The following is a 23,898-nucleotide window of genomic DNA, read 5'->3' as shown; positions in this document are numbered from 1 at the left end:
AAAATTCAAGCTTTGTGTTAAAAAGTAGGGAGATCAAATTGGAAGCTAGTCTCATAATTTAAGCTGAAGAAGTTGAGGGCTTGGATTAAAATGATGGCAAAAGAGTACAAAAAAGAAGAGGAAATTGTCCAAATGTATTTTTGGCATAGAATCAAAGCATTTACTCTTGAATTGGAAGTTGGTGGTTTGAGAAGTTGTGACGTTCAAGGATAAATTTTAAATCTTGATAGGGACAATAGGGTGGATAGAGATACAAATTATTTAAATGGGTAAAACTGAAGGCAGAAGAGACTGAGAAGAGATCCATTGTGGTGTGATAAATTTGAGATGTTCCTAAGATTTCCATGTGGCAATATTAAAGATGGAGACGAGGTCAGATTCATAAAACGACGAGAGATGGAATTTGGTAATCTAGTGAGATAATCTAGGCAAAACTTTACATGTTGAAAAGAGGTCTAGAATTTTGCACTGAGATATTTCAATACTTCTGGGATTACTTACTCCCTGCATGATTTTAAGAAGCAGGCAATTCAAGGTTTTTTCTAACAGCATGATTACTATGATGGTCCGTGAATCTAAGTAGGCTGCAGAGAGATGTGAGTTAGGAAGCAGCTGAGGGATAGTGAGACAAAGGAGAGTCAGTGAAAGGAAAATGAACTGGAAAGAAGGAGAATGTAGCTGGAGACTGGGATTTTGAAATAGTGATCTCGAATGTGATGCTTCTGCTAATTACTGACTAGTTCTACTCAACTAACAGGACATGAACAAGAATCAATGAAATAAACTACAACAGAAATTGTCTTAACAACTGGGAATTTTTTTATTTTTATTTTTTATGTAGACTTTTGAAAGCTCTGTTTCTAGTGGAGTTTATAGATTCTCTTTCCAAAAATACTCTTTTATTTTTTAAAAGCAAAGTTGATTTCTAGCACTTTTCTTAATTATTTTAGCTATATTTTTTTCTTAAGGGAAAGAGGATTGGTTAACTGACTTTTGAAGATCATGCCAAAAGTATACTTTCCTCTGACATGTAAGACATATGCCTTACAAAATTAAATTATGCATTTGTTTCACTTCTGGAATAGATGAATTATTTTCATAAATGCAAACAGACAAAACCAGAAAGACCAGAAAATATAATTAGATTAAGTAATATGAATTTTGTAAAATCCACTATTATCCCTGGATGCAAGGATGGTTCAACATATGCAAATCAATAGATGTGGTACATAATATCAACAGAAATAATGAAAACCATATGATTATTTCAATTTCTGCTAAAAAGCATTTGGTAAATTTGACATCCCTTCATGATAAAAGCACTTAAAAAACTGGGATATAAAAAATATGCCTCTACATAATAAAAGCCATATATGACAGATTCACAGCTAGTATCATACTGAATGGGGAAAAGATGAAAGCCTTTCCTCTAAGATCTGGAACATGAAAAGGTTGTCCATTGTCACCACTGTTATTCAACATAGAACTTGCAGTCCTAGCTAGAACAACCAGATAAGATAAAGATATAAAGGGTATCCAAATTGGAAAAGAAGTCAAATTGTTCTTGTTTGTAGATAATATGACCTTATATTTGGAAAAACCTAAAGACTCTGCAAGACAACTATTAGAACTGATAAACAAATTCAGTAAAGTTGCAAGATACAAAAGTAACCTACAAAAATCAGTAGCATTTCTATATGCCAACAATGAACAATATGAAAAAAAGTTAGAAAAGCAATCCCACTTACAACACCTACACATAAAATTAAATACCTAGGATTTAACTTAAACAAACAAGTGAAAGATCTCCATAATGAAAACTACAAAATACTGATGCAAGAAATTGAAGAGAATGCCCCAAAATGGAAAGACATTCCATGTTCATGAATTGAAATAATCAATATTGTTAAAATGTCCATACTACCCAAAGCAATCTACAAATTCAATGCAATCTCTATAAAAATACCAATGACATTCTTTATAGAAATAAGAAAAAAAATCCTAACATTTATATGGAACCACAAAATACTAGAATAGCCAAAGGTATCCTAAGCAAAAAGAACAAAGCTGGAGGAATCACATTACTTGACTTCAAATTATACTACACAGCAATAGTAACCCAAATTGCATTGTATTCTCATAAAAGTAGATACATAAACCAATGGAACAGAACAGAGAACCCAGAAACAAATCCACACAACTACAGTGAACACATTTTTTACAAAGGTGCCAAGAATGTACACTGGGAAAAAGACAGTCTGTTCAATAACGGTGCTGGGAAAAGGTATCCACATGAAGAAGAATGGAATTAGAGGCCTATCTCCCACCATATACAAAAATGAACTCTAAATGGTTTCAATACTAAATCTAAGACCTCAAACTATGAAACTACTACAAGAAAACATTGGGGAAAATCTTCAGGACATTGATATGGGCAAAGATTTCCTAAGCAATTTGACCCCACAAGCACAGGCAATCAAAGCAAAAATGGATAAATGAGATCATGGCAAGTTAAAAAGCTTCTGCACAGCAAAGGATGCAATTAACAAAGTGAAGAGACAGTCCACAAAATGGGAGAAAATATTTGCAAACTTGCCATCTGACAAGGGTTTAATAACCAGAATATATAAGGAGCTCAAACAATTCTATAGGAAAAAATCTAATAATCTGATCAAAACATGGGCAAAAGATTTGAATAGACATTTCTCATAGGAAGACATATAAATGTCAAATAGGCATATGAAAAGGTGTTCAATATCACTGATCATCAGAGAAATGCAAATCAAAACTACAGTGAGATATCTCACCCCAGTTAAAATGGCTTAATACTTACATCCAAAAGACAGGCAATAACCAATGCTAGCAAGGATACATGGAAAAGAGAACCCTCGTACACTGTTGGTGGGAATGGATATTAATATAACCACTATAGAGAAAAGTTTAGAGGTTCCTCAGAAAATCAAATATTGAGCTACCATATGGTACAGCAATTCCACTGCTGGGTATATACCCAAAAGAAAATTATCAGTATATCGAAGAGATATCTGTACTCCTGTTTTTTTCAGCACTGTTTACAGTAGGTAAGATTTGAAAGCAACCTAAGTGTTCATCAATGGATGAATGAATAAAGAGAATATGGTGCAAAGACACAATGGAGTACTATTAGGCCATAAAAAAGAATGTGATCTAGTAATTTGCAAAACTTGGATAGAACTGGAGATCATTATGATAAATGAAAATTAGCAAGGCAGAGAAAGATAAATGTCACCTGTTCTCATTTATTTATGGGATTTAAAAACCAAAACAATTGAACTCATTGAGGATAAAGAGTAGAAGGATGGTTACCAGAGGCTAGGAAAGATAGTGGGGGGCTGGGGATGGTTAATGGGTACAAAAAAAATAGAATGAATAAGACCTACTATTTGATAGCACAACAGGGTTACTATAGTCAAGAATAACTTACTTGTAAATTTTAAAATAACTTAATGAGTGTGATTGGATTGTTTGTAACTCAAAGGATAAATGCTTGAAGGGATAGATACCCCATTCTCCATCATGTGCTTATTTCACAATGCATGCCTGTATCAAAACATCTCATGTACCCCGTAAATATATATACCTACTGTGTACACAAAAATTACAAATAAAAAAATTTTTACAAATAAAAATCCACTATTAGTATGACACAGGATATAGCTAAGAGTTACTGTTACTATGTGAAGTCATACACATGAAATTTAATAATATGAAAATGTTATAGAACAAAACATCTTTTCAAAAAATTTTGTAAGCCTGTTGAACTCTGAGAGAAAATGTAAACTACTGATAAATTATATTTATTTTACCCCACTAATATGATATCAATTAGAGTTGAAATAATTCCCAAGATACCAAATATCATAAGGAAATATAGAAAAGAGAAACATATAAAGACAATTCACATGAACATTTCTTCAGAAAATAGAAAAAGAGCAGTTGCATAAGATAAATAAAATTTCCTATGGTATAGGGAGAGAAAAACAAGCTATTCTTTTAATAAAAATGTTACTATTTACATAATAAAGTTATGTGATTTAAAACATGTTTCCTTGCAGTATTTTACTGTGGTAAATTTGGTGTGGAAAAGTTGAAACGAAAGCCAAAAAAAATCATGCAAATACAAAGCCATGACTGTTGATCAGTCACTAGAATTTAGAATAATCACAGAATTTCTTTCATTTTTTTTTACAAAACCAAATAATTTAGATAAAACATAGAAAAACAAAGTCAACTGGCCGGGCGCGGTGGCTCAAGCCTGTAATCCCAGCACTTTGGGAGGCCGAGGCGGGTGGATCACGAGGTCAAGAGATCGAGACCATCCTGGTCAACATGGTGAAACCCCGTCTCTACTAAAAATACAAAAAATTAGCTGGGCATGGTGGCGCATGCCTGTAATCCCAGCTACTCAGGAAGCTGAGGCAGGAGAATTGCCTGAACCCAGGAGGCGGAGGTTGCGGTGAGCCGAGATCGCGCCATTGCACTCCAGCCTGGGTAACGAGAGCGAAACTCCGTCTCAAAAAAAAAAAAAAAAAAAAAAAAAAAAAAAGAAAAACAAAGTCAACTGATACTAGGTTTAAATATTGGGGGAAAATACAGAGTGATGGGAACTCAGAAAAAGTGAACGGTCTGTCGGATTTTATGAGATGATACTGCACAATTCCAAGAATCTTGTTCAATAGCATCATTTCTTATGTATGTGTTCTGCACCATTCGATGGATTTAAAAAAAAAAAGAAAACAAAAACAACCGAAAAAGCCTTCATTTTCCCAATGAAATGGTTTTATTTGAAACAAGAAATAGGAGCACATATAAATGCGGGTATTCTTATGAAGGTGGGCCTTTGGAGTAATTTTCTTAATGTTATTCAATGTGATCTTTCTTTATGGGAATGAAGAGTGTACTGGCCATTCACTAACTGTGTTATTATTGTCATTATAAATCCATTAGACATATTCAGGTGAGCAGAGTAACAGCCCTGGGTGACCAAACTCTCCTTCTTTTGCTTTTAGTGTGGCATTTAATAGAACACAAACTGCTCCTTATTTATTTTTTTTCCTGTGGTAAAAAATTCTAAGAAAATATAAAAGTCCTCTCCTTTACCATTGAATATCAACAGAGTTTTTAATGCGGTAATGAATTCTGAGTATTAAGTTGCTACATTTGTGTTATTTCTTATAATAACCAGTAAAGCACAGCTATGTATGATGAATATAGTAGTGGTGGTTATTGAATCTAGACTATTCTATTCCAAGCATAAAGTTACGAGTCGGGGAAAGGGGTTCTAACAATTAATAAGAGTATGCAATTTCCATTGTCTTTGGAAGCTTTTTTTTCTCCTGAAGAATGGTATAAAAGCACAAGCTTATAAATACAAATATGCACACACACTAGTTTGCAGAAACATGGTTGCAGTAGATCTTATTTAGTTTGAAAGTTATCCTTGGAACACTCTACCATAGTGTTATACCAGATGACTCCTACCCACCTTTCTTTGCTTGGCAGCTTTCTTTCCACTGACGCCTATCTTGCCATGCTGGGCTGGAAGGATATGTAGGGGGTGAAATGTCGCTTTCTCCCAGCAGTCCTACATCCTCGGCTCCCTTAACCCTTGAGTGGGATAATTCTGAGGTGTATGTTCTACACTGGCTGCCAGAGTCTTCCCAGTGAAAAGGAGCTCCAGTCACTTGCAACGGCCACTAGCTTTCTTAGTTCCCCTCTTATTTCTACACTCCCCTAGTGGTGAGTCCTTCACCACCTCCAAAATAAATGACTTTCACTCAAATTCATATTTTAGGCGTAGCTTCTGCATCTAAAAGAACCTAAACTAAACAAGTTAAACACTACTTTTAACCAAGTAACTCTGGAATATTTAGAATTTCAACACAATCCTTAGATTCAAATTATAATAATTTTTCTTATACTTATCTCTTTTTTTGTGGTTTATTATTCAAATACTTTTATAATGATCCAAACACATAACTGATGAGCTAAAAATGTAGGTATGAAATATAGGCTTATGTTTATGCTAAAATTATAGTAGCCCACATTAAATATTAAATTCAACATTGATATTGCCAGTTAAATTGCATTTTATTCACCACGATGCTATCCTTCTAATGTTTTGAAAGAAGACACCAAAATAATAGAACATGTTTCTGCCTGGTACGTATTAAAACTCTGCTGATAGCTGTCCATCAATCTGTTAATCTTCTAGCATCTATCCAGAAGTAGGAAAGGCACAGTCAAAATATTTACCTTAACTTTTTTTAACTTTTAAAAGGAACAGATTCTTCTGAATCTATTGGTTACCAAATCCATCAACTATCTAGGAAAATGACTCCTTTCATGGCTCAATCAGCACCTCATCTAAAATTCAGCAGAAATCTAAGACTTCAAGCTGCCATCTCTACTCTCGTTTCCATGGGACTATACATCAGAGCAAGAAAAAAAAAATGGATGGGGTTAGAAGCTTTCAAATAATCATTCAAAATCATCATGAGGTTTTTAGAGCTTTTTCCTAGGTGTGATTATTTTGTAGCCTCTTAACCCCCCTTTGCCAGTCTGTTTCCATGGAAATATGACAAAAATGGCTGTTCAAGCCTCCAGCAGAGAATATTAGCATTCTTGTGAATTTCAGCTTTGGCTGCAGCCTAAGCTGGACACGATTTTTTTCTGCCAGTTTTATAAATTAACCTATACTGTTTCTACTCACTGTAATTTCCCTTTATAACTTCTACTTTCTTTAAAAATCCCCCTCACAAATTTATAGCTATGATCAAGCTCAAATCGAGTAATTGGTACATCACTGAAAAAGGCTTCAGTTTTAAATTTTAACATGTGATCCCGGACACGTAGCTGTGGAGTGTCAGAATCTTTAGAGAACTGAAGAAAGAAACATTATTTAGTTCCTGGCCTCATTGTCTGTTACATAAATGCTGGTAGATTCAGAACAAGGTGATATTTAAAATATTTAGCAACTGGTAAAGCATGAAACCAACCAATTCAAAAAGCTGGTTTGTGCCAGCTGATTATCAGCCCATTATATGAGAACTAATAAGTTAAGCTGAAAGTAGTTTTATGCAAAGTAGTTAGCATTATACAAAAATAAATTATTCAAGGTCAAAGACAGCGCCTATAAAACTTGTAAAAGAGCTTTCAAGAGAAACTGGATAGAGGTATATAGCAATCTGTCTTTTTAAAAAATCAAAGTACATATGCTTGCATCATCTTTCATATAAAGGTCATTTGAAATAGAAATCATTCTTATTACTCAAGACGTTATGCTAAAAGATAGAGAAAGAACATATATGGTCTTTGATAGAACCCCTGGCAAGATATCTTGTATTGAATGTGAAAAAATAACAGCATGATACATATATAATTTTATTCCATCCTACTCTCTGAAATTTGCTGAACAGTGCAAATCACAATTTTTGCTATGGGAAATCTTAAAGTTCTGATTGACCTTATAAAGTACTTTTTTATTCTTTAGAGGTCTGTTATTATTCTATAGTTGGAGTATTTTAACCCATAGAGTCTTTTCTTCTGAATTTGAATTGAAAAAAGTAAATGTCAAGGGGTAATTACCTGACTCAGGTAGGTTCTTAATTTAAATTTAACAGAGACTAACTTGCTGTAGAAACTAATCTTAATTGATATTTTCAACTAAATACATCATAACCATAATAAAATAAAGCAGTTTGGTTAATTTTTCAATTTTAGCCCCTGCCTTCACCTTCGGCAACATCTGGCCTGCAGCTTATTTATATACATAAAAAGTTTTACTGAAACACAGTCACACCCATTTGCATTAGTTTTTACTTAGTTTGTTTTTGTTTTAATTATCTATAGCAGCTTTCCCACCAAACAGGGCAGAGTTGAGCCGCAGAAAACACATAGCATATAAAAGCCTGACTACAATCCAGCACTATAAAAAAAAAGTTTACTGATCCCTACTCAAGTTTGGCATCCTGAACTCAAAGTCTAGACCTGCCATGTTCTAACTTTGTGACCTTGGAGTAACCTTGGGTTAACCCCAGGTTCTTGGTCTGTCATATTTTGAGGAATAAATAAGTTATTATTTGCGAATTATTTGTAACAGTGCTTGGTACTTAGTAAATACTTTGTAAATATTAGTGACTTATTACCATCCCCACATAGTCTTTCTAATATTGTTCAGTGCAACTAATTGTAAGAAATATACTCATGATATTTGATTATTAAATGCAATTGGTTATTTTTGGTTATTAAATATTTTTTCAGTTGAAATTATGTATTGCTGTCACTTGAGGGCTATTTGGTTATATTTAACAAGAAAATATAAGAATATTACACATATGATTCAACATGGAAGATAATTCACCTTGGGGACTGTAAACATCTTCAAACACTAAAGCCAAGTTCTAGTGAACTATCTAGGCAGATAGCAGTGAAGCAGAGATGATCTAAAAAGTATAATACAATGTGAAGTGGTCTTAGAAATATCTTTAATTATAAGATTATAACATTTCATAGGAGAAATTTATAAGTTGTGGAGTTTTTGTTTTATTTTGCTTTAATTATCTAGGCTATTTGATAATGGAGAAAAATGTGATTGCTTAGGTGTCTGTACTTACATCCATGAACTCCACATTTGCCTTGGGACCAGTTGTCTCATTAAGAATCTTAATAGCCACAGGAATCTTCACAGTTTCTCCTTCAGGTACCCAAATACCCTTTGGGGAAAAAAAATTCACATTAAATATGACATCTCAACCTATTAAGTTCTTACAAAATAATTTAGAAGTTCAATATTAAAACATTCAATATTATAAGCTAAATCAACAAATGTTTATTTAGCACCTGTTATATGTTACATGTTACTCTGCAACTTTGTTGTCTGCTTTCATTATCTGAAGATGACTCTCATATATATGATTACATATATAGAATATACAGTATGTATATCCTGCTTTCAAGATGTTCACATTGCTGTGAAATTCTACTGTGTGCATGAAAAAGACTTTGAATTGTGAAGAAAGCATGGAAGTAGGATAGCATAGAATATCTGATTTGGATGATATTATTGACTTTTTGACATGGTTGTTCTACTTTTTGAAGTTCAATTGTATCATCTGTAATTTATAAGACTGGGCTAAGTAATGTTAGAATCTTCTCAAGTTGAATATTATCTAATTATTCAGTAAAAAGAAAAAAAAAATTAAAAAAGCATGTTCTCATGTTCTTCAAGTTCAGATTGACTTAATAATTAATTTTCAACAGTAAATATTTAAGATTAGTTTTCAAAGGCAAGTGCTAGGGAATATTGAGCACATATTAATTTGTCTACATTATTAAAGCATGTGTATATGTGTGTGTGTGAAGGGTTTTTATTATCTCTGAAGAAGTATAAGATATTTGTAGTGGCTATTGCTAGTTCTCTTTTCCTATCAAAATATAATTATATTATCTGAATAGGAACTATGCTTTGGGAAAGAATAAAGTTGGTAAGGTTTGAGTGAAATACAACGTTAAGCTAAATAATAGCATTTCAGGTAAAGTGAATTATATCATTTGAATGAGGACAATGATTTTGATCTGACACACAAGGATGTACAGATAATACAAGAATACATTTTAAAGATAAATTTTCCCAAATGAACACAAATGCAAATATGAGGTCATGAGGACAAAAAAACAAAAATGTCCAATTTTAGCTCCTTAGTCCTGACATCAGAAAATATTTCTTATAAAATTTTTAATATTAAAATGAAAGTACGAAAAAAATAGTTTGTTATTCCTGAACAGAACATCTTTACTTTCTTTCTTAATATCAGTTGGCTATAGTCATAAATTAAAAAAATTCAAAAACTTTTCACTTTGAACTTTTATGCTACAACATATGTATTTGTGTTACTCAAAGTTGCAGCATCATAAGGAGACTTGAACAAAAGAATTATTTTAAAACACAGTAACAATAATAAAGAAAATAGAAGACTTTAACTTTTAGAAAGTGAATTTATGGTTGCATTCTTACTAGGCAGAGTGAATAGGAAAATCTATGTGTCAAATGCAAAATAAAAAGCCAAGTTTCTTGCATAAAATTAAAAACAAATTAAAGAAGAAATAGAAAAAAGAAAAAAAAGGCCAAATACTCATAGGCTGCATTTTCTCACTGATGTTATCCAGGGTGGAAAACAGGCTTACCATTCATTATTCAATAAAGTAACCACAGAGGAGGTTACTTTATAAAGACATGGCATCAATATTAAAGTATCCCTAAAGTGTACTTTTAAAATAATATAGGCCAGGCATGGTGGCTCATGCCTGTAATCCCACCACTTTGGGAGACCGAGGCAAGAGGGTCTCTTGAACCTAGTAGTTCAAGACCAGCATGGGCAACATAGAGAGATCCCAGTTCTACCAAAAATTAAAAATTAAAAAATGAGCTGAGTGTGCCGGCACATGTCTGTGGTCCCAGCTACTCATGGGAGGATGGTTTGAGCCCAGGAGGTTGAGGCTACAGTGAACTGTGATTACACCACTGCCCTCCACCCTGGACTAAAGAGCAAGACCCTGTCTCAAAAATAAATAAATAAATAAATAAAATAAGAATATAAATTCAATGTAAATTATTTTATGCTTCTTCTTAAAATAAATGTTTATTTAAATTATTCATTTATTTTCATTATTTTATTTCATTATTTCACTATTTTCTGGACCCAACCACTTAAAAATTTTACTATCTGATATCAATGATATTGGTTCTAATCTTTACACTTAAACAGAGAATATTTCTAATTAGGAGAAAAAATAATTAAGTAATTGCTTAAGCCAATTTGCATTTCTACAGTCAAGAATAATTCTTTATAGTTTAAGATGGTATATCTTCATAACAACTGATACATTCATTAAAACTTAGTGTCAACCATAGACACTTCAGGCAGATAATTAATAAAAACTTATGGAATTTCCAATAAACTTTTATTACAAGTAATTTCAATAAAGGTAAAACACTCACGCACTATAGACAAATAAATGCTCTTAATAAAAGTTAATAAAGCTTTATTATTAAATGCTTTAATGGGTAACATTTTTCTCTGCTGAGGACATTAAATAGTGTTTATTCTTGAGTTATAGAGTATCCAAGGTTTAAAATAAAATTTAATTTACAGACCACATTATCTTTAAAAATGTAGGGGTGATTACACTCTGGGAACAATCTAAGATTGAGTTATCTTAAAAATGGAAGTATGTTATAATACATTTAAATTTGCCATTTATCTCTATCTTTTTATCTTCCTATTCCTCTTCTTCATAAATACACAAATTTGCCTACTTGCTTTAAATTTTGTCAGTGCCACATGCAGAATTGGTAACAGGTCAACATCTTAAAGCCCTAATATTTTTCTACTGACTTGTCCTATGGTTTAGCACAGAAACCTTCAGTGACATCTGTGAATATGGAGAATTGAAGCATTTACCAGATAATTCAGGTGGGGAAAAATCCTGCAACCAATCATTAGAATGGGTGTTTATGGCACAGCTAAGTGATCCAGAATAATTGTCAGTATTGATCCAATTCACAACATTACTTTCAATTTTTCAATTTAAACAATCAAGACTGCAATTTAGGACTCTATATTTATTATCCACATAATTTGTTGATACCATTTTATTGTAGAAATGAATACAGATTAAAATTACTAAAGATGTGAATAAAATTGCAGTAACTAGACACAAATTTTAAGGCTATAAAATGATACAGTATGATTCTGTTTTTGTCTAGCATAATCTAAGTTGAGAAACAGAAATATTTGTGTTTCTGTGAACATATATCAAATCTGAAGGTTAGAAAAGGCATCAAGTGAGCCTAGAACAGTAGAACAGTGCCTATGCAAAGTAGGTGCTCAAATTTATGTCAAATTAATACCAAATTTAATTTAATAAAATATGTATACTAAAAGATTAAGAAACTTCTACATTTAGACCTTAGAATACAAGTTTTATTTTAAGATTAGATTATTTTGGAGCACTAAGAGAGAAAAATTAAGATTTATATTCTAATTATTAATATTTTCTGTTAAAGAAAAAAATGATTATTTTGAAATGCAAAGTTTCTAAGATCCAATTAATTTTATCAGATAAATTTAAGAAATATATTCTGTCCAGGCACAGTGGCTCATGCCTATAATCCCAGCACTTTGGGAGGCTAAGTGGTGGATCATTTGAGGCCAGGAGTTCAAGGCCAGCCTGGCCAACATGGTAAAACCCCATATCTACTAAAAATACAAAAATTAGCCAGGTGTGGTGGTGTGCACCTGTAATCCCAGCTACTTGGGAGGCTAAAGCAGGAGAATTGCTGGAACCTGGGAGACAGAGGTTACAGTGAGTAGGTATCACATTACTGCACTTTAACCTGGGCCACAGAGCAAGACTGTCTCAGAAAAAGAAAGAAAGAAAGAAAAAGAAATATATTAAATACCAAAGTAATGGATATTTCAAGAAGGATTTGGCATTAGCCCAGAAGAGTTTCTTAATCTTGTTATTTACATTAAAATAAATTTCACCACAATTAATCTTGGGCCTGGCCTCTGAATTGGTCTTGTAATTAAAGAAAATAAGTAAACATACAAATGCCATCATTTGAGCTTTTTCTTCCCAGAAATAGCTCTTATTGAAAACATATAATGTCACCTTTTCCTCCTGTCTGACCTGAATTTCACATATAATGTCACAATTTTTAGTTTGCCTATAATGACAAACATATCAAAACTATGGACATTATTTACAAAATCATAAATGTAACTAGGTAAGCAGAAATGATTTAGAAACTATTTCCAACTTATTAAGACATCAGGATACTTGAGTGGATTCTATAAAGAGCAGCCAGTAGGGTCCTGATGGGGAGCCATTGGATAAAAAAGCAGAAGGAAAAAAGACAAAGGATTATGGTATATTGCCAAGGCATGTGTGGGGTTCATGGAGCACTGTGTAGGGGTAATGGAAAATGGGTTGGGGCTTGCTAGTTGGATAAGAATAGAAATTTGCCAAAAGGGATATGATACAAGGAGCTCAGAAAAGCATTGATAAATAAACTATACTTGGCTTTGTATCAGTGTTTCTTGCTTTTCTCTCAAGACTGTATCCATCCCAGCTTATTCAATAAAAATAAATGAATTCATTTGTGCAGCAACCTCTTAATATTATGAAAGTCTTCCTTTCTGAATACTATAAGAAAATTAGTTTGTCTAAAGCAATAACTCTGTTGGCTATTATATTTTAAACGTCTAAAACAAAACCTAAAATAACTAACGGTATGTGTTGTTTTTTACTTACTTTATACACTGTTCCAAAAGCACCTGAGCCAAGGACTTTTACCCTTTTCAGCTCAGTTTCTTTCAAAATACGAAGTTGTGCTTGATTGGGTGCTGTGCCACTGGGAGTTAAAGGTTCTACCAACTGCAAAGCAGAAAGAAGAAGGTTATACTTTCAATCCAATAGTCAATCCTTCTTTCTCACTCTGATTCTCTTTCTCACAAAGCAAAAACACATAAATAGAGTTTTCCTTGACAACCAATACCTTTGTAATATGCACCACTCGCTATTCACTGACACATTCATCCATTCTTTCAGACCGTGTCCTTTCTCTTCTCCTGCTCTTTGCCAGGGCAAACACAAACAACAAATGTGCACCTACCATGAGGCATATTAGGCTAGGGGATTTCATGCAATAAAGAAAGGAAATGCTGCCTTCTTAGAGCTTAAAATATACCTGGGAAGCCAGAACAAATATGTCAAAGGAGAGGGGAAAAAAAGCACAATGCCAAAACCCTAGGACAGTGCTGCTAAAACTTTAATGTACATCTGAATTAACCTGAAGTTCTTGTTATGTATAGGTCCTGGTTCAGCAGGTCTGGGGTAGGCCTGAGATTTTTGCATTTGCATAGAACTCTAAGGGATGCCTAGGTACCACGGTGGTCCTCGAACACATTTTAAGTACCAAGGTGCAAGTGGACATGTTAGATCACTAGTTCCAAAATTCTATGATTTGATTCTGGATCATAAGTGAATGCTATGAAATGCAAGGAATCAAACAACAACTGGGGAGTGAGGCTCAATAGTTTTGCCTTCCTAAAGAATGTGCACTTTAAAATCAAGTCTTGAGATAACAAACATGGGCTGACATTTGGGTGGCCACTGTTAAAAGTGGCTTGGGCATGGCAAGAAAGAGAAGAAGGAAGAAATATAGCAGAACACAACAGGGAGTGGGACAGGTCAGAAGGGTGAGAGTAGGGTGGGATACCTACCTAACCATGGGGTAGGCTGGGTGTGGACAGAGAAGTAAAATTAGGCTGGTAGCTTTAGATGTCATCATTGTGATATGATTCAGTTAGGGGAATGAATGAGAAAGGTGAAAGTATATGCATGCATGCCAATCACTGGCATATGTGAGAAAAAAATATATACATCTAAGAGAGACTCTGGGTACCAAAAAACCTGTATCCTATGTTGAAAATTTTAGCTTTTTATCTATGTATGAGTAAAAGGACAAGTATGAGAAATAGGAGTTTCTTTTTCCTTTTAAATTAAGGAACTAAACTTTATAAGTAGACTCTTTTTTCCCAGCATAATAATCAAAGGCTACTATTACTCAAATTGTCTTGAACCCCCAACAGTATTTTAAAATATCTATTTACAAAGCTAAGTGCACCGTGGCCTTGCAGCTTGGGTATGAATTACCATGCTTCTGTGAAAATCATGGTCCACTTAATTAGTGGAAGATTCTTGAGTGAAGGTAAGTGTCGCTATAGCAAGAATTTTAGGAAGAATGTAATAAAAAAATTACCAATAAACTTAGGTTATCTTCAAACTCTTCTTCAATGATGAGTCTGACAACTCATCTTCTTCAATTTCATTTTCAAATTTATGCTATCTAAATATAAATTTGATAACATAGAACTGCATTGAAGTCACATTTTTAAAAATCTCAGGAAGAATCACTAATTTGTTAAATTTCAAAATGATTGCTCAACTGAGTCCCCTTCATTTGAAAGCAACTCAACCATACAGGAATTACTGGGTAGACTTTGATACACATGCTATATGTATAATAAATAATTTTATGATCATTTTTAAAAATCATATACAAAAGTCACATAAAATCACACACAATACTGGGAGGAGGCTTCAGCATTTTGGAGGAGATATACTTAAAAGATACACTGTGTATATTCCTTGGCATATACCATGCAATAATTTCATATTTAGAAAACTTTACAGTTCTGAGTTTTTTAGTCTTCCTTAATTTTCTTGCGTATCATTTAATGTATTTTACAGACACATGTTTCTAGGAATTTTAAAATTATGCCTTTAAAAAAAGGTTAGTGTCATTTTATGAGCCAGCAGTGATAGGGTAGAAAGAAGGTTTAAAGGGTTCAAACTTGGAGATTTATATGACGGTGCTGCCACTCACAGGAAGCAATTCGCCCTTCCTAGACCTTTATTTCTCATCTGTGAAATAGGTATAGCAATAATTACCTTAGAAACTTGAGAAAGGATGAAATGAGATAACATATGTGGAAAATTCTACAACATTGCCTGGCATATTGTAAGCACTATATATGTTATTTTTCAAGGGATGGGATCATGTCTCATTAATACATTTTTGAATCACATCACCTACCAAAGCATCAAGTTTACTGTGCATTTCAGTCATCTTGTGTTGAAAAAATATGTTTTCTAGTTTTATCCATGTAACATAAAAAAAGACAGTCTGGAGCAAAATGATTTGAGGAACGTGTACCAACATTAAGTGTATGCAAACAATATATCGATTCAACAAACGTTCACTTCTGAGGGAGATTTCTAACTTCAGTATTTAAGGATTTAAATTGACCCTCTTAAAAATTCCCCCTTTATTTAGATGATAGAAAATCATAGGTATTTTCTTTTACTAAGAGAAAGATAGGGATTCTACAGTTATCTAACCTCCAAATGTAAAATAATTTAGTCAAATAATAATTTTCTATAAAAATAGAACCTGCTTATAAAACCAATAAGTGTGTGTTTATTTAGTAAGAAAATGACAGTTTGAAGGACATTCTTGTAAAGCACTGCATTACAATACCAAACCAAGATAAAGCAACACAACTCTTTTCATACAAATGATCCTTCCCTGCATGTGGTTACAGGATTTTCTCTTCCATTATGCAGTCGCCTAAATGTATACTGCTATTCCAAGCTTTCAAGTCCTTTCCAACTCTAGTTTATAATGCTTCACTTCTCAGAATTCTCTCACCAACTACCTCAAGTTGGCCATGAGGAAGAACTCTCTCTGCCTCCAGCCTCCTAGCTAAATTGCAAACATGCATAGCACAAAGCACATGTGTTGTGTCCAAACTATCATTCACATGTGCAAGATTAAAAGTAATCAAATTGCTCTTTTATAAGCTTCCAACTAAACTAGGAATCACTATTAGGTTTTCCCATGTATGTAACGGACTACCTTTATTTTGCTTGAACATGTCTATTAATGAGACAGCTCATTCCAATTTCAGATAACTCTAATCCTTAGAAAGTGTTTTCCTAGATGTAGCTGTAAGGTAGCTTCCAGAAACTTTCACAAGATATTTCTATCTAGATTTGATTTCTGGGTAAAAAGAGCTAAAATTTAATTCATTTAATTCATCAGTATGCAAAATGTATGAATGAATGAATATTCCCATTCATCCCATTACTGTCAGCGTTCAAAGGAAAAGTTAAATTGTCACACCAACAATGTGAAAAACAACAAACCTTGGGTAAAATTAGTCTCAGAACAGAATTGCTCTGAATTGTTTAGACACAAACGTGTGTATCAGGAGAAAGGTAGGATGGAAGTTGAGAAGGTTCTGGTAATGCATAGTCTTCTGTAATTGCTTTTTCCCTGTGTCCAGTACCATGAAAATCTGCTTTTATGCTAGAGAACTCAGGGTAGCAATATAAAAGACCTTATAATCATTTATGAGTAATTTACATGCTCACAGTAACCACCATGCATAATATGAAATGCATCCCATGAATTGTGTTGTAACGTCTATGTGATTACGACACTAAGCTTTATCCTACAAGCTTAGTCTTTCACTGCTGGTATAATGAGGTCACTGACTACCAATTGGATGATACTAATTAAAATATGCATTCCTTGTATGTTTAGTTTTGTTTTGAAAGAGAAAGATTCTCTCTGTTTTTAACATTTTTCTAGATCTGCCACTGAGATATTTTCGATGTAGATATTTTCTAGTTCTGCTTCTACTGAGATATCCTCTATCTAGAGCTTGCTAATGGGATCCCCCCAACCACACACACAAAATAATAGATACTTTCCCCAATACAATAATTTTCTTGACCACTCCCATCTACCCTCTTGAAGTCTTGACTATTTTTACGATATAATCTATTTTTTTACAAGCTTTGTTTAATAAAATAAAATAATAGAAAATTGAACAGAATTTTACTTGGATTAAATAACTGAACATCATCTAAACTTTCTAAACCTAATGCAAATCCCTAAACACATGAAGAAGAGAAATAAATACCTCACCTCTGTTTCCAAGAATCTTCTCAAGGCTCTCTTCTTTTTGATGCTCTTCCTTCTAACATAAACAGCAAATGTCAGACCAACAATGACCAGAATGAAGAGCCCACCAATGACTCCAGCTGCAATCAGGGGAGTTCTGGCAACCAGAATGAGAGAGAAAAAAAAAAAAGTATGAAGAGAGAGAAGACAGAGGAAGAGGAAAAAGCAAATCACATCATTGAGATGAAATGCAAATATAAAAGTGCATCAGGTTTTGTTCAACCAAAACCTTTCTCACAGTAAAGACTATAGTTTTTTCTATGTGTGTTTTACAAATAATAAACCATGCATGTACAAATAATCTTTGAGGATGAACAGTCACAACATGCCATTTGATTTAAAAAAACTTAAAATTTGCTAGCAGTATGAAAAACATATGCCAAAATATTGGTATTGGTGCATTTAAAAAACAGGGAATACGTTGTAATAGTATTGTTGCTGTATGCAATTTTATTTTCAGTATTTTGTCTGAAGCAGGCTTTCACAACAGTGGCACTATTGACATTTGAGGCTGAATACTAGCTTGTTGTCAGGAATTGTCCTGTGCATTTTAGGATGTTGAGTAGCATTCCTGGCTTCTATCCACGAGATGTCAGTAGCACCCCCATCCTCTAGTCATGACAATGTCTTCAGACTGCCAGAGGTCAACATCACCCTCCCTTAGGAACCACTGCTCTAATGCAAAAAAGGAGTGGTCTGAAAGCTACAAACCCCACACCTCTGGAGTATAAGGATACCAATAAGAGAGTTGTTATTGCCGAAAGTGCTATTTGAAACTCTGATAAGGGCAGCTCTGGTAGGATAAAGGTCAGGAGAAGGAAAAATAATTGGTTCAGACATGTTTTCAGAATAATGACAAGAGTATTAGAATCAATAGTGTGTCTAAGCATCATATACTCATAAAAGAGGTTCGCACTTGAAGCATTACATAAAAAGTGGGAAACAGTACCAAAAAGGGATTAAGAAGAGATTGATTGGAAATCTTTATTGTTTTAGTAATCTACTGTTAGCAAGGATATAAGTTTGAAACTGATAATTCTTAGATAAAATTTTCCTTGCTTAAACAGCAGTAGTTGCGATTTTTAAGTTCTAGAGTAGAGCAGTATCTCTGAGGTTTCTGTGGTCAGAGTCCTGAAATATATCCATGTATGCCACACCAAATAATCTTGAGTGAAATACACAGATGTCGCCTAAAAAATACTTGACCATGAAGCCACAATGCACATCAAAACTAAAAAAGAATTTCAGGCGTGCTCACACATAAAGCATTTTATATCTTATATTTATATTTTTAAAAGGACTTACACTATGTTTTCTTAAAAAATATTTTCTCTTGCTAAATAAACTTTTGCTCAGAGATAGATCAGAAGTAATGATGATGGATGATTCAAAAAAATCATGAAATTTTAAAAAGCTAGTGAAAAAAACCTGTGTAACTTCTTCTATAAATGAAATCATGTGTTTTAAAAATTATGACTGCTATATTGTCATATAAAACTGCAGAAAAATCTAAAAAGGTAGTTCATCCTAAAGGTTGTTTCCTGACAGCTCAAAGTACTATAGCATATATGTTGCTATAATTCAACTAAATTTTTCTAAATGGGATTTTCTAAAGATATAAAAATCCCTGCTGAGAAAATTAAACTATAGTATGGACACAAACTCATCATTGTGATATGTTTTTGTTTGTGTAAGACTGTATCTTTGAGCATTCGAGTTAAATATGTATTTCAGGAAATATTTTATGTTTCAACCCAAGGTATTATTTTTAGTTCAAATGCCTAACACATCCCTGAAAACTTACTGTTATTGAAAGGGTGGTATTTCTGTTTTTTCAGTCTAATCTTTTATTAAAAAATATTTATGTATAATTGAGACTTGTGTCCAACATTTTGTTAATTGTAGATTTAGGCCAAACCCCAACCTTTCTCTGCTTATTTATTTTGCAAAATAATAGGTGGTATATGTATTTACGTAAATCTATGTAAACATCAATGTCACCGTATATGAAAAGAAAATGCTCTATTTTGTTTTTTGTTTGTTTCTCTGTTTGCTTGCTGCTGTTTTTTAAGAACAAACTTCCAAGAGAAAATAATACCTCTCTTCTCTTTTATCTTATTTTCATGGGGATCAATTGCCACATAATTACTATACAGGCAAGTAGTGGTAGTCAAAATAAGACATTCGAAAACTCAAGATGGTAATTTCTGTTTTTCTAGTTAGAATTTACTTTCAAATTTTTCTCACAGCAATATTTCTGGTTTACTTGAATTTCTTTACTCTTTTCTTTTCTTACCACTCTGCAGGAATGGTACAGGTACAAACAACCTGAAGAAATAAAAAACTACAGTTTGTGCACTTAAATATCATACGTAATTTTTAAAAAACATTTTAGGAGGCCAAATTCTTCCTGTTCCCACAGAATTTACTTTTGAAACATAAATCATTAACCGCAAGCAAAACAGGAGGAGGGAAAATTCTCTAAGACAACTTGCAGATTCTTTTTTATTATGTGAGTATCATGAAAAAGGTGATGATGCAGCCTAAGAAGACTTAATAGAGATAGCAACCGGATATGAAATGCAATCCTGGATTAGATCCTGGTTTGGACAAACCAGCTATAGAGTCTTTTTGGGAGAACTTGAGAGATCTCAATATAAATTATATAGTAGATGAGAAGATAATTTGCTGCAACAGAAAGATGTGGACCATAAACTGAAAAGATTTGGTTTCTAAACAGGATTTCAATGTGAAAAAAACATATTCGGCTTGGCACAGTGGCTCATGCCTGGAATCCCAGCACTTTGGGAGGCCGAGGTGGGTGGATCATAAAGCCAGGAGATTGAGACTGTCCTGGTCCACATGATGAAACCCCAACTCTACTAAAAGTATAAAAATTAGCTGGGCCTGGTGGCACCCACCTGTAGTCTCAACTACTCAGGAGGCTGAGGCAGGAGAATCACGTGAACCTGAGAGGTGGAGGTTACAGTCAGCCTAGATTGCACCACTGCAATCCAGTCTGGTGACACAGTGAGGCTCTATCTCAAAAAAAAAAAAAAATATATATATATATATATATATCTACAGATATATCCTCAGACGCATAGATCTGGAATAATAAAAATTAATGTACTAAATAGTAGTTGTCTCTGTGTAGTATGAATACAGTGCTCTTATTTTTACTAATTTGTATTTTCTAATTTTCTATAATCCATTATGTTTCTGTTGAAATAAAAATTTATTAAATTTAAGAAAAATGCATAAAAAATAAATCACTGTCTAAACGTTTAGTTTTGTAATAATGGTCTTGTTCTCTTTTTTCTTGAAAGTTTACTTTGCTTGTTTTCAATTAAGATTTCATTTTGTTATTCCCTGTCCACTTTCACAACTGAAGTACTTCTGCATATATTTTCTACTCATTATAGTTTGATGTATCTGAGACATTTATCACTATTATGTTTCTTACAGTTAACATTATGTACCATAAAACCAAGATAATCTGAAAAGTTAATACTGTTTTCACATTTCCTACTCCCCCAATTTTTATGATTCCTAGATATTTGTAAGTGTAGGATAGATATCTATTTTTTTTCTTGAGAGTTTATGCTTATCACCTTTTATGAGGACCCTTTGAGTAAAGAGGAAATAGCTACCTCAGCTGCTTCTTTAAATAGCTCTGTATTTCTTCTTAGCCTAATGATGATGATGGCTATTATTAACCAACCTGTTTCTGAGCTTGAATGTGAATTTTCTCTCTTTTTTTTTTTGAGATGGAGCCCGCTCTGTCACTCAGGCTGGAGTGCAGTGGTGAGATCTCAGCTCACTGCAACCTCCACTTCCCAGGTTCAAATCATTCTCCTGCCTCAGTCTCCTGAGTAACGCCCACCACCATGCCAGGCTAATTTTTGTATTTTTAGTAGAGATGGAGTTTCACCATGTTAGCCAGTCTGGTCTCCAACTCCTGACCTCACTGCCCGCCTTGGCCTCCCAAAGTGCTGGGATTATAGGCATCAGTCACCATTCCAGGCCTTGAATGTGAATCTTATACATGAATCAGCAGAAGCGCTAAGAAATTCAGTTATGACACTATTGAGATCTGAAGGTTCAAATACTAAGGGATCTAGAATACTCTTATTCCTTATCTGTAACATGAGCATTGTAGTTTGTTGTATTGTCTTTTGGCTGTCCATTAAAAATGGTTGAGACTCCCTAAAGTATAAATTTCTAATACCAAATCCTGGCTTAAAGACTAAAAGGATGTGATCAATTGATAGTTTACCTTTTTCTGTGACTTGGAAATAGTATAATGAAACTCATATACTCCCACTACTGAAGAAACTAATCTCATAAGGATTCTGAATCACAAACGAACTTTGCTAACTTATTTAAAAGTAATATGATTTGGTTTTCATACTTTCATTTAGAAGTTCAGAGACAATGCAATGAATTAAATTCTACTGACTGGAAAGCAATTATTTTATAAAAGAGCAGCATCTTTCCAAACTATATTACTCATATAAAATACATACATATATACTCCTATTATTGACTACTATATTTGAACCATGTTATTTCTCTCATGCAGAATATAAAATGAGAGAGAATGCATAAAACCTTATTTTTAAAAACATCCAGGCAGGGTGCAGTGGCTTATGCCTGTAATCCCAGCACTTTGGGAGGCCGAAGAGGGTGGATCATTTGAGGTTAGGAGTTCAAGACCAGCTTGGTCAACATGGTGAGACCGCATCTCTACTAAAAATACAAAAATTAGCCAGGTGTGTTGGCAGGTGCCTGTAATCCCAGCTACTCAGGAGGTTGAGGTAGGAGAATCGCTTGAACCTGGGAGGCAGAGGTTGCCCTGAGCCAAGATCTCAACAATGCACTTCAGCCTGAGTAACAGAGTGAGACTGTCTCAAAAAAAAAAAAAAAAAAAAATTCAAATATTTTCTTTTATTGATCAGTTTCCTTTCAGATATCAGGCCACAAACAAAATGTAATAAAGTCAATATAATTTACGATTAGAACTCAAATTTTTTTAAAAAACTATTTTGTTATATTCTGTCTATTTAATGTTATAAGGATTGGCTATCTTTTAAAATGAACAATGGTATTTTCTAAATTGGTAAAACTGGTATTTTGATGAATATTGCAAAGAATGCTAATTCTATGAATTTTTTTTAAAGGTAAGGCAAGTTCATCACCAAATAAAAGGTTTATTAAATTTTGAATATATATGTATTTTCTTTACTTTTCTGAATACAGAATAATTTTCAACTAAAGATAAAGGAACTTGTAGTCCTAGAAAACACTGATGGTATATTTGCAATTCACAGTATTGTCTATAAATCAAAGTCCTTTACTTTTAGAAGCTTATAGGTTAAACTAAATAATTTGAAGACAGGTCTTCAGGATTTGTTACATCAGACGTAGACTTGCTTCACTGTTTGTCTATAGGCATTAAAGGTTAACATGAAAATATGTGTGATTCTTTTTTTAAAAAAATGTATATTAGAAGGAGAAACAAACAGAAACAGGCTAGTCAGATAAATTTAACAGGGACTTTTTAAATAAAATATACTTTGCAAATTGCAAAACATGGTAAAATAGTATCTCCAACATTATTGCTTTGTGTTAATCTTTCAAATTCTGGATGATTTTTCCTTATTGTGGTAGAAAGATGCTTTGGAGCCAGGCAAATCTAAGTTTTAATCATATGTCTGCTTCTAACCAATTGTGAGTTTACTGCCTCTATCAAATAGCTTAAATACACACAAATACATTCTTCACCTAAGCTTGTACAAAAAATAAACGCAGAAGGAAACTATATAGCTATTTTTACATTCATGATGTCTAATGAATTTGCTTCAAGACCATTTCTAGTATTATAATTAAATCAAATACCTCTAAGTTTAGAAATTATGCATCCCATTTTGGCCAGGACAGTCTTCATTTATTCGAGTCTAACAATCAACATAATGCCCCTTTTACTCTCTAAAGTGCCCCTATGTGAGCAATAAATCACATGTTTATCCTACGTTTAGCCCAATCTAAAGGAATTTAGGATACCCTGAGTTAACAAGTATTAATCTATCTCTCTATATTAAAATGTGCATGTTGGGGCATGTGAGCATATGTATATAGGATCAAAAAAGCCTTCGGTCTACCTCTACAAAAGGGAATAATTTCTATGAAATCTGATGTTTTCATTTTTATTAGATTATTTCCCACTGAAAATAAGTGCATTGCTGGTGACACTCTGT

The 23,898-nt window shown here is 33.3% G+C and overlaps 1 protein-coding gene across 2 annotated transcripts in view; it reads right to left on the bottom strand.

Annotated features, from left to right (window-relative positions):
* The window catches only part of ERBB4 (erb-b2 receptor tyrosine kinase 4), a 1,187,482-nt gene that overhangs the window by 240,665 nt on the left and 922,919 nt on the right, over nucleotides 1-23,898 (bottom strand). For both annotated transcript variants that reach the window (XM_012446038.2, XM_012446041.2), the window contains exons 17-19: nucleotides 17,603-17,735; nucleotides 13,357-13,479; nucleotides 8,655-8,753 (exon numbers count right to left, since the gene is read on the bottom strand). In XM_012446038.2, the coding sequence (XP_012301461.1) occupies nucleotides 8,655-8,753; nucleotides 13,357-13,479; nucleotides 17,603-17,735 (355 nt within the window). The remainder of the gene's footprint in view (nucleotides 1-8,654; nucleotides 8,754-13,356; nucleotides 13,480-17,602; nucleotides 17,736-23,898) is intronic.

Source organism: Aotus nancymaae, unplaced genomic scaffold (assembly GCF_030222135.1).
Source record: "Aotus nancymaae isolate 86718 unplaced genomic scaffold, 86718_ANA_hifiasm-v0.15.2.pri h1tg000008l, whole genome shotgun sequence".
Lineage (NCBI taxonomy): Eukaryota > Metazoa > Chordata > Mammalia > Primates > Aotidae > Aotus > Aotus nancymaae.
The sequence above is the reverse complement of the archived record's forward strand: the minus strand, read 5'-3'. Positions and strand labels throughout refer to the sequence as shown.